The sequence below is a fragment of the Lampetra planeri genome, chromosome 11, assembly GCF_965212315.1.
Source record: "Lampetra planeri chromosome 11, kcLamPlan1.2.h2, whole genome shotgun sequence".
Classification (NCBI taxonomy): Eukaryota; Metazoa; Chordata; class Hyperoartia; order Petromyzontiformes; family Petromyzontidae; genus Lampetra; species Lampetra planeri.
This window is the reverse complement of record NC_136117.1, coordinates 13,251,341-13,265,741: the sequence shown is the minus strand read 5'-3', so window position 1 is coordinate 13,265,741 and position 14,401 is coordinate 13,251,341. Positions and strand designations below refer to the sequence as shown.

General features: G+C 47.5%; 1 protein-coding gene across 6 annotated transcripts in view; it reads left to right on the top strand.

Moving 5' to 3' along the window:
* EEA1 (early endosome antigen 1) overlaps positions 1 to 14,401 on the top strand; it is a 49,810-nt gene that overhangs the window by 14,161 nt on the left and 21,248 nt on the right. For all 6 annotated transcript variants that reach the window (XM_078598883.1, XM_078598886.1, XM_078598887.1 and 3 more), the window contains 13 exons: positions 1,087 to 1,220; positions 2,391 to 2,448; positions 3,364 to 3,429; positions 4,098 to 4,134; positions 4,297 to 4,410; positions 6,047 to 6,168; positions 6,835 to 6,990; positions 9,570 to 9,686; positions 10,626 to 10,781; positions 11,687 to 11,932; positions 12,345 to 12,494; positions 13,266 to 13,385; positions 14,067 to 14,270. In XM_078598883.1, the coding sequence (XP_078455009.1) occupies positions 1,087 to 1,220; positions 2,391 to 2,448; positions 3,364 to 3,429; positions 4,098 to 4,134; positions 4,297 to 4,410; positions 6,047 to 6,168; positions 6,835 to 6,990; positions 9,570 to 9,686; positions 10,626 to 10,781; positions 11,687 to 11,932; positions 12,345 to 12,494; positions 13,266 to 13,385; positions 14,067 to 14,270 (1,680 nt within the window). The remainder of the gene's footprint in view (positions 1 to 1,086; positions 1,221 to 2,390; positions 2,449 to 3,363; positions 3,430 to 4,097; positions 4,135 to 4,296; positions 4,411 to 6,046; positions 6,169 to 6,834; positions 6,991 to 9,569; positions 9,687 to 10,625; positions 10,782 to 11,686; positions 11,933 to 12,344; positions 12,495 to 13,265; positions 13,386 to 14,066; positions 14,271 to 14,401) is intronic.

Sequence of the window (14,401 nt, the reverse complement as noted above, 5' to 3'; positions counted from 1 at the left end):
TTAAACGTAAGAAAACCAAAACACATGTTGGCCCGCTCCTGTTTTGGCCTCCCTGCAAAAGAGCGGAGTGCCCAATTCTCTAATTAAAGTGCAGTTTAATTGATCCCTTGCTAATCTGGGTTTGCATGCTGTGTGCTCGTTATAGGGGGTTTTACTCTGTGTTCGCGCGACCTTTTAAAAGCAGACGTACCAACTGACCCACAATTTGTGGATCACACTCACGTTTGAACATTGAACCTCAATTTTTTATTGCAAATAAAACATTGAATTGATGGAAATATGCAGTGCTATTTAAGAAATCGATTAGAATGGTTTTCATATTTATAAAGACATTACACAGGATACTAGTTCAATCATATCTCTCACTACAGTAAAACCTTGTATTGCGAGCATAATTCGTTCCGGAAACGTGTTTGTAATCCAAAGCACTCGTATATCAAAGCACTCGTATATCAGTTGTGATCACGTGACACTCGGCACACAAAGCGTATATACGTACTACTCGTATTGCAAGACCTCGCTCGTTTATCAAATTAATATTTATTTAAATTTTTTGCTCGTCTTGCAAAACACTCGCAGACCAAGTTACTCGTAATCCAAGGTTTTACTGTATTCATAAATTGACCCACAAATAAGGACAAAAAAGTTGGCATCTGTTTAAGGCCACTGGGACTGCTCGTGTGTGGGTTTGTTTGTGTTGTTTGGCATTGATGAGGGAAGCGATTCTCTTCGAGGGAGTTTGCCGTGCTGGAAACCTGTTCTGATTTCACCAAATAACATGCATGGCGCTGTCTTGGGTTGCTTAAATGTTAATTGCAAAGGAAACCCATTGGTTTCTTCAATTAGCGGCATCCTGGAACAAGCCACGGAAGCCCTTTTACAAATGCTCATTAAAAAAAGTGTGTGTTTACCGTGGCTGGGGAGGAGACCATTTGTTGCAAGCAATCGGCTGACCAGAGCAAACGCGTCGCTTATCTGTCGTCCACGGTCCTGGTCGTTTCTGCATAACATCAGCGAGCAGCGAATGAGTGGCTCTTTTGCCACCCGTGCGACGACGTGTTTGCTTGTTTGTGCGCGCGTGCGTAGGGTTTCATTTGCCCAATTTGCATGAAGTCGCTTGGCTCAGCAGATGAGCTCAGCAGGCACTACCAGAGCTGCCACAGCGAGGGGTCGTCAGCGGACGGAACGCCCGACTCGGTCAGCGTCCCGTCCCACAACAGGTACCGGTCGATTGTGCCCACCCTCCCGTCATGTGTCATGCCACTTTCCCGGTTTTCCTTAGCATATGCGGAAGTGTTTTGTTGGAGGAAGGACGTGCGGTGCGCATGGTTTTATGAATGCCATTTACAGTACCCATAAATGAGGTTGAGTTAAACGCGTTTGTTTTTCCAGGTGAGAACTCAAAAGAGAGCAGGATAGTATAATTTGCAAGAGTTGACCTCGGTCACCGATGTGAGAGAAGCAGATCAAATAAAAGTACGGCAATGAAGCGAACGGGAATCGGAGTGAAAACAACTGTGTCACATGAGGAATCGAAAGTATTGCACGAGATTAAATCGATGTAAAAGGAAAAAAAAACCCGAACGTACATTGTGTTTAGACAATTGAGTTAAAGAAACCATAAACAGATATAGGGTGATGGGTACTTTTATGTAAACAAACAAGGATACAGTAAAACCTTTTTCACTCGCGTATTTTTCTTACGCGAAATTCTATGATACACGATATTATAATTGCATACCGGTTTCAGTTTTCATGCCTTTTCCCCTCTACTATTCGCGATTTGCCACCACTGCATCCTGGGGGGAGGGGTACTGTACTTGTGCAGTACAGCGGTGGATTGTGGACCATTTGCCACCATCCACAGTGCTTTTACTCTTTCAAGTGCCATTGCCTCCTGTGCAATTCTTTCCTTATTTTGTGATGAGGTTTTTTTCATATTTCGATCATGGGGCGTAAGAGTCAAGTGAGCGGTGGAAATGCGAGCCACAGTAAAAGGCAGAAATGAGTGATGAGTTGAACTCAAAAAGTAGTCGGTGCATGACTGTCAATAGGCGTAATTAATGTTATGGAACATTTACATTTTCTCGCGTATGTTCAGTCGGATACGGGAATCTAACCCCCTTTATTGCCATATAAACATAGTCTCTACATTCGCGAATTCTACTTTCACGCAGACTTTCAACAACAGAACCCTTGCGGATGTCGAGGCCTTGCCGTGTATGTCAAATGCAATTGCAAATGAAGTTATAAAAAAAATCGATAGTTTAGCATCAAGTTCGTCTTGGTATTGATTTTGGCTCAATCACAGTTTTAAGGACATCCCGTGGATTTCCACAAAACAAACACTTTAAAATGTTTCTGATAATAAGGCCGATGTGCATTTCCAGGGACGGGGAGGTGACCATACTGAGGCAGGAGCTCAATGAAGTTCAGACATCGCTAAAGGTGCGGCATTCATTGTATATGGCGTGATTCCTGAAGTCCTGTTGAGTAAAGACTTGCATTCTTGGAACCCAAAAACACACCCAGAGTTGTGTGGTAAATGTACAAGCTACTTATGTTGTATACTAGTTTGTTTCTCCAAAACGTAACTGTTGGTGAAGTTCAAGAAAGATTATGTCATTTGCCGTGACTCGGTAGCGCATTCTACATGAGAGAAATTAAACTGCAAGGTGGTTGGGTGTAATAGAGGTCAGAGCATTGCGCTGACACCATGGAAATCCTGGATGTGAATCTGGGTTTCAGCTTCCCGCGATCAAATCGAGTTGTTAAGTGTGGTGCGTTATCTCAGCGCAGTTCACCAACGACCTTACTGAAAAAAGACATCACATTACATTTAGTTAATATGGATACATTTGATCTCTGAAAATGCTAAATATTGGTTTTACTGCCATGTGATGATCATTTTCCGATCTGGCAGACATCTGATCGCATTTACCCACGAATGTGTGAATACGCAAGGGCACTTGAAGGGGTCTCAGAAGTAGTTCTGTGGTGTTTATTTTTTAAGAGCCAATTATTATAGGCATAGGTTTGCGTTGACACTGCGAGAAATCCGATTGACACTCTTATGACATTTCACCGATCGTACAATTGTTAAAAAAAAATTCCGTTTAATGTTTTGGTAAATTAAATATTTTTGTCTTATTAAAGATTAAAGCCTCAAACAATTGGGTTGCACCAAATCAGTTCATATTTTTGTTAAATGTATAAACGTCCTCGTGTTTGTCTCACAGAGGTGGTGTCAAATCTGTGGGACTGTACCAGTTAACATTTAAATAATCTATATAATTGTCTCCTTAGCCACTGAATGTGTGGTCTCAGCCTGCCTGACTTACTGAAGAGCTGTCGTGTTTGTAGGAGGAGAGATGGTACTCAGAAGAGCTCAAGAAAGAATTGGAAAAGTTACAGGGGCAGCCCAAGCAGGTTCGTTTAACTCTGGTTGAAAGCCAATCTCTGTCAATCGAATAATGGCATGCTTTGTGTATGATTGCTCCGAGGCATGGATTTCCGTTCAAGCGCAGGTGTTTTTTTTCTGTACAAGACGGATTAAAAGTGATGTATAAATGTCAAGAATGCAATGATTTACCATGCTCACAGTTTGGTGGATTTTCAAGTTTGACAATCAAAATTCCGTGAAAGAAAACAACTCGGCGCGTTCGTCAATAACACTTGAGTTATTTAGTTAACTGTACGTGTGCACCACTGCCAACCAGGCATGTCCAAATATTTTTTTCAGTTTGATTAAAGGGTCAGTTCTTCTTCATGTGTACATTCATTTGTACTGTATGATATGCATTGCATGATATGTCTTCTTCTGTCTTACTCTCCATTAGGTTAAATTAACACTTGCATTACATTTGCAAAAAAGTGGAAATAATTATTCCATGTATGATTTGACACATACATTAAAAGTGAAAGATACAAATTAAATTAAATTTGTGAGTCATTATACACGTAGTAAAATGTGAATGTGTGCAATTAACACGTTCATTGATTCACGTGAACAACCCCACATTAGTTGTAATTAACAACACATCGCTGAGCATTATCGTGCGTTCGAGCCTAGTTTATGACTGTTTGTATCGTTGCAGGAAGGCGACAAAGACGGTGAAAAGGTTGATACGGCAGGTACATGTTTACCAAGGGTCTGCTCTCTCTTCAGATAAGCACATTTCGCAAGCCTGATACAAACCCCTTTTTACATTTAAAGACGCAAAACCACACTTTTTGCGAACTGCGTGGGCACGCAGAGTCGTCGAGTGTGCACGTGTGCCCGATTCGTCGTTGCAGAGGTGCAGGCCCTGCAAGCCCAACTGGACGATGCTCTGACGGCGAACCAGGAGATTCAGCGCATGAAGGACCTTCTGGAGCAGAAGGCAGCCTCCTTGGCCTCTGATATGGCTGGTGAGAATCATCATCATCATCATCGTCGTCATCATTTATTGTAAATTATGTCACACCTCACCTGTATTATGTGTATAAGGGGGAAGGCCCCGGGACCATACAGTGTAATTGTGGACATTGTCAAAGCAGCGGGACCGACATTGGTGGACTTGTTCATGAAATGTAAAAAAAAATAATTAAAATACCATAATAAGGGAATGATGCCTCAGGCCTTCTTCTCAAAACGAGAGGAAAAAGACTACAGCCCCAGAAGCCTCTTCTTTTAGACACCACGGAGTTGGAGTAAAGAGATCGCTTCATTTGCAGGTTGCTGAATGGATTGTTGCATCGATAGGATGGTGAAAGATGGTGGCGACTTGGGCAGGCCTTCATCCAGCAGTGGATTGATCATGGCTGCCCCTGATCATGACAGGACCTCACACCTCGGGGCCAATATATTTCTCGCTCGTGTTATTAGTAGTAACTTTATTACCAGTCTTGGTAATAAACATACATTTTACGAATCGTAAATCGTCTGCATGCAGAACTGTTTGGGGCTCACTCGACGGGAGGGTCTGCTTTATGCACTCGGGCATGAAATCATCGCCTCTGACAAAATCACTTGGGTCACGCCTGGTATTGTTAGATCTCTGGAGCTAAGCAGGACTGAGCCTGGATTGTGCTTGGATGCAGTGCCGGATTATCGTTGTAGCCATAGTAGCATATGCTATGGGCCCCGCACTTTCAAGGGCCCCCGGCTAAATGCTTTCAAGCTATCATTCCGGTTCAGTGATTCTGCACTTGCTCTATTACTATAGTACTATACCACCTTCAACTTTATGAACGACTGGGTGTTTAAGGTTAGCGATTTGTCGTATTATCTGGCTGTATAGCAAGTGAAAAAAAACAATTGCTTTACTATGCAAGTTAAAATATTTATGTGTTTTTATTTATTTATTTAGGGCCCCTTTATAACATGTGCTACAGGCCCTGCACTAGCTTAATCCGGCACGGCTTGGATGAATGGCCGCCATGTAGAACACGGGTTGTAGGCTGCTGTGGAGCTGCATTGTTAACCGATGGTAGTTTAGAAAGATCCATTCTTGAGCTGTACTTTTCGTAAATGTTTTGTGCTGCACAAATTTTGCCAATCTGCACTGATCCAGCATTGTAAAGTATGGTCAAACAACCCCCAGAATCTTGCGCAACATGAGGGAGACCCTCAATCCAGCACTGGCTTGACAAAAGGGCTTCACACGTACGTGGCATTATCATGTTTGAAACGGATGTATTTTATCCAAAGTGTGATAATATATTGTTTATATAATTATTTGTCAGGGACATTTGAATAATTCCCATTTTAGAGCTCACGAAGTTACACATTCTTGCCTATGTAATTATCAGTGCTCTGAAGATGAAATTACAACAAGAAAACGTTGAAAACGTACATTTGAATTTCTGCTTGCTAAAATCCCATGTGTTTTGGTTAGCGCTCTGGTGTGCAGCGTCATGCTTTGTGCCAGCATGTCGGGGGTCATTGAGAACGGGCGAACCCATGATTTCAGACTGGCAATGAACTCGTTTTTCTGCACTGCCACTGGCTCGCGACTGGCGTACGATGGCATGCAGCTGCTGTTCCCCTCCTGCCGCCCCGCAGGCGTGAAGTCGTGCGTGGATGAGGAGAAGGGCCTGAAGGAGGCCGCTGAGGAGAAGATCAGGGAGCTGAGTGATGCCCTCACGAAGGAAAAGGCCGTTGTAGGAGACTTAAAAACAGAGCTGGTATGATTGTGGCACGGAGGGGCGAGTTGCGTTAAGAGGAGGAACCTCGCTGGCTCGTGCTGCGTTACGTGTTGGGAACGCTAGCTACCGCCGCCTAATGTGCATGTGCTCGGTATTGTCTTGCTAATTATCCAGTCCATCTGGCTGAATGACATTGCACAGCCTGATGTCATGAGCTGTGGTGTCATGTCCACCATTATTTACACGGACAAAGTATAAATGTGATTTTTTTTTTCAACAGCTGTGTTTAAGTTTGTTTTATGCGTTGTTAACTAATGAATATTGCTCAGTAATAAAAAAAAATGAATATGCACACATATCCATAGACGCTTGAGACATGTAACTCCATTGCCAAGGTAATGCGAATACAAATTAACAGTTGAACCTGTGAGAGTGCACGTGTAATAATTTTAAATATTGGCAGCAATGTTTAATTGAGTCCCAAGATTTAGCTGTTACAGAAGATCCTGTCCAGAATTATTTATCCAATTCTCATTTGTTTTTCTCTGAGCACATTTCCATTCGGGAGGAAACTTCGAGTGTCCAGGAGAAAAAAAAATCCTAACTCCTGCAAACGAGAGGGGCAGACAACAGTCAAAACCCCTTTAAACACTCCGCTTTGCAGACTGACAGCCCATTAACAAACCTGCTTGCTCCGCTGCCCAGATGCAACGCCCAGGCGTGGATGATGTGGAGGTGCTAAAGAAGGAGCTGGTGCAGGTGCAGACGCTCATGGACCAGCTGACGCGTGAGCGCGAGGAGGCATCCGAGCGGCTCAATGAGCAGCACCGACAGCTCCAGCAGAAGCACAGCCAGGCCCAGGTGAGGGGCATGGTCGGGAATAGGCGCAAGGTGCATGCCGAGGTACAGGTGAAGGGCATGGCTGGGCTACAGGTGGGGGGCATGGTCGGGTTTCGGCAAGGTGCATGCCTAGGTACAGGTGAAGGGCATGGCTGGGCTACAGGTGGGGGGCATGGTCGGGTTTCGGCAAGGTGCATGCCTAGGTACAGGTGAAGGGCATGGCTGGGCTACAGGTGGGGGGCATGGTCGGGAATAGGCAAGGTGCATGCCAAGGTACAGGTGAAGGGCATGGCTGTGGGTACAGGTGAGGGGCATTGGCAGGCATAGGCGAGGGGCATGGTCAGATATCGGTAAAGGGGCATGACTAGGTACAGGTGTGGGGCATGGCTGGATACAGGTGACGGGCATTGGTAGGCACAAGTGAGGGACTGTGGCTGGGTACAGATGAGGTGCATGCCTGTGCACAGGTGACGGCACAGGCATGGGTAATAGTCAGCTCAAGGTGAAGGGTGCAGCTGTGTCCCACTTACTGCTACGGAGCTTTGCATGGCTGCATTTCATTATCTTCTTTTTTAAACAACGCCTATGCAATTAAATATGGATTTATAAAGTGTGTGAGAGGTGAATGGTTTGTTGCATTGTGAGAAATGGTGACAGCTTGGCGTAGACTTTCATCCAGCAGTGGATAGATGATGATGATGATGAAAGTGCATACTGTCCAACCCTACGAATACAAATGGCAGGCTGCCGTTTTTTTAATCCTTGCGCCACATCCTCATGTTCAAAGCTAATTGTATCACTTAAAACATTAGCTGAGGAAAAAAAAGTTGCTTTGACAATCGGTATGCGGTGAAAATCCTAAAAAATCGGAAGCCTGACGCTTAAATGGGGGCAGGGTGTTTGGCAACTGTGAAAGTGTCTCAATGTGAGCACGTGCCAAGACACTCCGGGTCGTGATCAATTTAGTCAATTTGTTTAATGTTTGGGGGGGGGGAGGAGGGAGAAGTTCGCAAGAGGAAGAAAATAGCACCGGCCGTTGTGATATCGCAAGAAGATATTTTGCTTGGCTTGTCATGAAAGCTTTAAGGCCTCAATATTTTGTGAATGGGACTTAATGTTTCGTGGAAAATTGACCTCTCTCTATGTTGTCAGTTTGGCCATGCCATGGTAACATGAGAGGAAACTCTCCTTCCGCCACGGCACTAAAATGGGCCGTACGTGCGCGCGGCTGGAAGTGTGCTTTCTAACCAGAGTTGACGTAGCATTCGTGATTACTGCCATCATTATTCATGTATTAACCCCATCAATTGCTGCGGCTATGCTATTAGCATTACCTTTGTGTTGCATTAACTTACGTCATGATTGTTTTAACATTCTTGTGCAGACGGGGCGGCCGGAAGTCATGTTTTTTTTCCCCCCATTGAGAAGCCCATTGCATGTGTTTCATAACACAAAAGTTGCACATTACCATAAGGATAAGGAATGTAATGATCAGCCCCTTGGTTATTCTTGATTACTTTCCCCAAATCTGGATTACGATTTGATTCAAGGATCGATTGTTTTCTAACTTCGTGGTGAGTAGCGCCTCTCGTGGCAGCAGTGGGTCACCCAAAACGGTTGCGTACAACACGCAGATACAGAAAATAATCCATCCTTACGCGCATGGTTTTAATCCATCTATCATGACCTTAATAATATATTTATTGATCTACGTAATGTTTGTAATTTTTTTCGCGCTGTACGTAGCCAACCGCGCTCATCGGAGTTGCGGGGGAAGGACAACAAGCTAAACACAGAAAACAGTTCGAAAGAAATTAGTTTTCAAACGAATTAGTATGAGCATCAATCCCTGTACACGCTGGTCAAGCTTCTGTTAAAACTCTACGACCAGCCTTTCTTGGCTTGGCTTAAGGCGCGCGTGCATTTTCATGTTCAGTGTGTGCCGTGCCATCGCTGTGTCTCTCCGCTCATCCCCATTGTTGTCGTCTTTTCTCACTCACGCTGCTCCGAGGATGAGTGTGCTTTGGAGGTACTCATCGCAGCTTCCGTTCAGCGGCCAGTTCCAACATTAATTGATTGCTGCCCTGACAAATGCTGCCCCCGAATGAGCGATGTTAGTTCAGCTGTCGCCTTCACAGTGAGTTGTTGCGGCCAATATTGTTTTGTTTTAAATGACGGGCCCGCGTTGGAAGTTTTATCCAAAGTTGGTGCATATCAGCGCGGCGTCATCAATTTTGTCGCTGTTGTGCCAGCCAACGTTGAAGAGTAGCTTATTAATGAGATCTAAGAGAACACAATTATACAACTCACCTAATGTTTGTAAAAAAAAAGATTGACTGGTATAATTATATAATCATGTCGATTACTAATTTGTTAAATAATTTATTAAGTGTTTCTCAAGGCAATAACAAAATGTGATTTACATTCGCATTAACTTCAAAATTGTGTAATTACTATTTCCATTACCCGAGCGTCGACTGTTTTATTATCCTCGGGCTTCCACCGTCGTAGCGGCACTGTTTGCTTGCCCCGTGAGTGCCGCTGCGTGTGAAACTTAAACGCAGACGACTCTTTCTGCCGTGCCGGTGCTGCCGTGAAAGGACACCATAAAGAAGCTGAAGGAGGAGCTCAAGAAGGCCCCCAAGGAGGTGGCAGCCCTCTCGGAGAAACTCAAGCAGCTGGGCTCCACCAGCGAGGAGACAAAGAGGCAGCGCCAGGTCAGGGCCACTGATCGCTCCGCGCACGGGAACATTCACGCAGGGGATCTTGTCACTCCACCAAGCAAGCGCCTTATGGCAAAGGTTTTTAAACTGGCAGACCCTGGGACAGAAGCAGCCCACGAAGGCTCCTGGAGTGGCTCTCCGAGCCGTGGCCCTCCAGGAGATAGTGGCTCCCCGAAACCTAAAGAGATGCGGATCGGTGAGATGTCACGTGGCCTGCCAGCATGCGCTAGAAATACGCGTTGAGAGTATTCGGCTGCTGTACTTACCACGTGATAAGCCACTTCGTTGGGCTATCATTTGTGGCCCGGTCGTTTCTGAAAAAGAGCTCTATAGCTCAGTGGGCCTTACCTGGTGAAAAAAAATTGACTATCATTTTATTGACTTATCTTGTCACCCACCAGAAAATAAGTTTAATAACCCTGCCTTAGAGCATCTTTATAGCTTGATTTCAACGGCCACATCTAACCAGCACATTGCTCTGCTGCCGAGAACAAAGTGAAGTGGGAAGTGACTTTGTGCTGCAATACAAGATGAGATGTGCTACGACCATATCACCCTGAATGTGCCCGATCCCATCAGATGTCGCAAGCTAAGCATGCTCGAACCTGGTAAGCACTCGGAAGGGAGATTACCCGGGAATACCCGTTCTCGGGGCTTTTGTGATGCCTGGGTGGCACATGCTTGCGGGATGGAGAAGGGCCGGTTGTCGAGACAGCCATTGGGATAGTCTCCACGAGTATGGCGACCGAGGGGAAGACCTGAGACCAGATGGTGGTATCGTACGGCACACCTTGCAGGCCGCGTGTCTGCTGTGTAGCAGCTGCAGGATCTGGCAGGGATGGATACGCATCGACGGCTTTTGGCCACGATGACATCTTTGTTCTGGATCGTATTCTCCGCCGGCGCGTTACGCGAGGTTCGCCTTTTCCCCAGGCCCTGGAGCTGGAGCTGGTCGGGAAGCGTGCCGAGTGCGAGCGGCTGTCGGAGCAGCTGCAGGCGGCGAGCCACGGCCAGGCCGGCCTGAGCGGGACCCTGGAGGAGCGGCGCACTCAGCTCGAGAAGCTGCACTCGGAGCTCAACGCTCTGCAGGTGGGAGCCTCGGTTTCATTGGCTCTGCGAGCGAGAGAGCCTCGTGGGGGGGGGGGGGGGAGTCAGAAGGGGGGTGGGTCTGATCGTCATGGGCAGTGCAGCTGAAAAGTATCCCTCGCATCGTGCGAACTTCCTGCATGTTGCTCCATTAAAAGGTTAGGAAGTTTGTGAAGCTGTATCTGTATGCAGAGGGGAGCTGTGGAATGAAGAGCGTGTGTACTGCACTGGCCCGCAGCAGCCTACAGGCTTCTGTTGGCAGCTGGTGGCAGAGCAGCTTCTCTCTATGAGCAAGCGTTTAAAACCCACACGTGGTGATGACAGCAGCGGTGGTGCCGCTGTGGCGAGATGTTAACTACCTTGCCCGGTATACAGGAGGTCGTGGGTTCGATTGTGACCCTGACGCCTGTTTATTTGGAGTTTGCATGTTCTCCCCGTGGTCGTGTGGATTTTTTTTCTGGGGCCTCCGGTTTTTCCTTCATTTAGAAACATGCTTTTAGAGTATTTGGTCGCAATACATTTCCACGTGATGAGCCACTTCGTTGTTGGCTCGCTTTGAAAAAGAGCTAAATAGCACAGTCGGGCCTTACCTGGTAAAATAAAAATAGTTTACAGTTTAGTTTCAAATTTCGATTTAAAGCTTTCGTGACTGCAGGGATTCATCTTCTTGGTTCTTTCGGTAAAGTCACGTAGAAGGAAAATAATAAAATAATAAAAATTAAACATAATCAAATAATTCTCACGACGTTTCGGCTACAACGCAAGCAGCCGTCCTCAGGTGAAGAATGAAACACCACCAAGCTTGGAGCGTATTTATTATGTTTTATTATTATTATTTTATTACTTTCCTTCTACGTGACTTTACCGAAAGAACCAAGAAGTTTAGTTTCAGTCCCGTTGTCCCACAGGCATCACACGGGGAGCTCAAGGCGTCGGTGGCGACGCTGCGGGAGGCCAACGCGGGGCTGCAGGGGGCGCGCGGCACGCTGGAGGCCACGCTGGCGGAGCGCGACGCCGAGCTCGGGCGCCTGCGCGCCGAGCTGGCCGAGGCCGAGGCGCAGGGCCAGCGTCTGGGCCTGGAGCTGAAGCAGACGCGGCAAAGCAAGGAGGAGAAGGAGCAGCAGAACGTCCAGCAGCAGGGAGAGATGAGCCAGGTAAGAGCTGGCAGGTGTGCATCATCATTAGCATCGCCATCAGCATCATTCTCGAAATTGAAAACTCAGTTCTTTAGAACTGCTTTTTGTGTGTAGTTGTTTGTTCTTCCCCCGGTGCGAAATAATTTCAACATACATAAATAACATAAGCATCGTCGTCGTGATGTCCGACGTTTCGCCGCACGTGCTGGGAGCTTCGGTAACTAACGGCGGTCCGCGAAGTCGATGCTCTTACAGCTCGCCGATGTGTTTTCGGGTTGCTTTCACGCGTCGTTTGGCACGCCTGGTAGTTTTATTCTCCACGTGCTGCGAGGAGGGTCACAACCCAGAAAACACACAGCGGAGCGCCGTAACGGTGGCGACCTTGTAGACCGCCGCCTCGCCAATCGCTTCACCGCGGGGTTGTGTGCAGCTGCATGCGCGGCTGCTGGAGACGGAGCGGCAGCTGGGCGAGGTGCAGGGCGTGCTCAAGGAGCAGCGGCAGGCCTCGGGCGAGCGCGTGATGGAACGGGAGCAGCAGCTCTCCGACCTCACCCTGCAACTGTCGCTCATGGAGGAACAGGTTTGTTACGCCCGGGTATCCCCTTCATCGCTCGATGTTGGATAAATGATCGTTTTTTTGCCTTTTTTTTTTTTACCCCCACCCCACACCTATTTGTGCTCTAATCCCTGAGAGCTGCCTGGTCACCTCTGAATCACATACTTTTAAAAGTCACCCAACCAATGCCAACTCTACCCCCTCCCCCCTTCTTATATGATGCTGTCAGTGTGCCCTGCACTCTATGCTTCTTTGAATACACCTTTTCCCCTGCTGAGCTGGACATATGTCCCGATGTTCCCAGCTGGGCGGAATGCATTTGAATGAAAAAAAACAACGGTGGGTGATGCTGCCCACAATTGTAACATATGGCGGCAGGGTGCCTTTTTAGATGAGGGTTTGTGTGGCGATAGGCGGCGCGCTGGAAGTTGACATCGTTATTATTGTTGTACGTGTGTGTGTGTGTGTGGGGAGCGGTCGTCGAGCGGTTAGCGCTACGCTACGAACCGGATGACCCGAGTTTGATTCCCGCTCACGGGTAACACCAGTGACGATTATCTGCACCGGTCCTGGGCCTCTCCTAGGTCACCTCAACCTCAAATGAGTACCTGGTTCTGTGTGTAAAAACATCGCCATTGGGGAGACGAAAGGCGGCCGGTCGTGTTGTTGGCCACCCACCCCCTCGTGTGCCGTGCCGGCCTTCATAGGTGCTCGCTGACAGCACTTGCCCCAACAGTCTAATAAGGCTATACGGGTGGTCTTTGTGCGCGTGTACGTGTGTGCGCGCGTGTGCAGCTACAGCAGAGCATGGCGTCCGTGGCCGAGGTGCAGAGCCAGCTGGACAAATCGCACAAACAGAGCCAGGAGCTCCAGGCCGCACACCAGACCAGCACGGCGAAGCTGCGGGAGGCGCAGGTGACATAAAATAATAAATAAACACACGAGCGTCCGTTTCAAAAAAACAGCAATTTCTATGTAGATACAGCATGTGGGAAGATACTTTACGTGAGTATTCTTCATTGCAAGGCCCGCGGGCCACTAGCGGCCCCTGGTGGCCTTTAGCGCGGCCCTTGACGATACACAAATCTGAAAGGCACCCCCCATCGCGAGCGCCGGTGATAGCTGTGGCAGCCAGGGCAGCACCAACAAGTCCCAGGGAATCCACCCAGGGGGCGCTGGAACCCCATTCACCAACAAGTTGAATGCAGCTCGGCATTGTTTGATTGACAAGCCTCTCTCAGCTGATGACAATCCGAAAGCTCTAAACCATTCCAGAATTTGCTTAGATCAATGCTGTTGGATAACATTAGTGTTCAAGGCCTTGAGGGTGATTTCCCCAAAAAAATATTATTTTGGACGAAAATATGTTTATTATCATTATCCATAAAGCTCCGCAGTGGTGCATGTTAAGTTTTAGTTTTATTGTTATTTTATTACTCAAGATCGACCATGACCATGCATAATACATTTCGTGGCTCCCTCCAGCTTGTACGAGGTTATACAACCCAAAGAATTCAAACCGGCATGTGCCGAGCAATGCCATAGCGTAGTGTAAGCACGCAGTCAACTCCCCCCCCGCCCCTACTTGCATGGCAGAGTGACCTGGAGCAGGTGCTCCGGCAGATTGGGGACAAGGACCAGAAGACCCAGAACCTGGAGGCGCTGCTGCAGAAGTCCCGCGACACCGTGGGACACCTGGAGGCCGAGCGGGACGAACTCTTCGGGAAGATCCAGGCGGGCGAGGGTGCCGGCGAGGCAATCAGCCAACTGCAGGAGAAGAACAGCGGTCTGCAGGAGCAGGTGACGGTTCCCCGGGGGGAATGGCGGAAAGATGTTTGGGGGTGGGGGTTAGAGTTAACGGTTAGGTAGAAGGGCGCATATGGATGCTATTCCTAAGGCGGCCTGGTCGTTGGGAGCTTCCACAGTTCGGG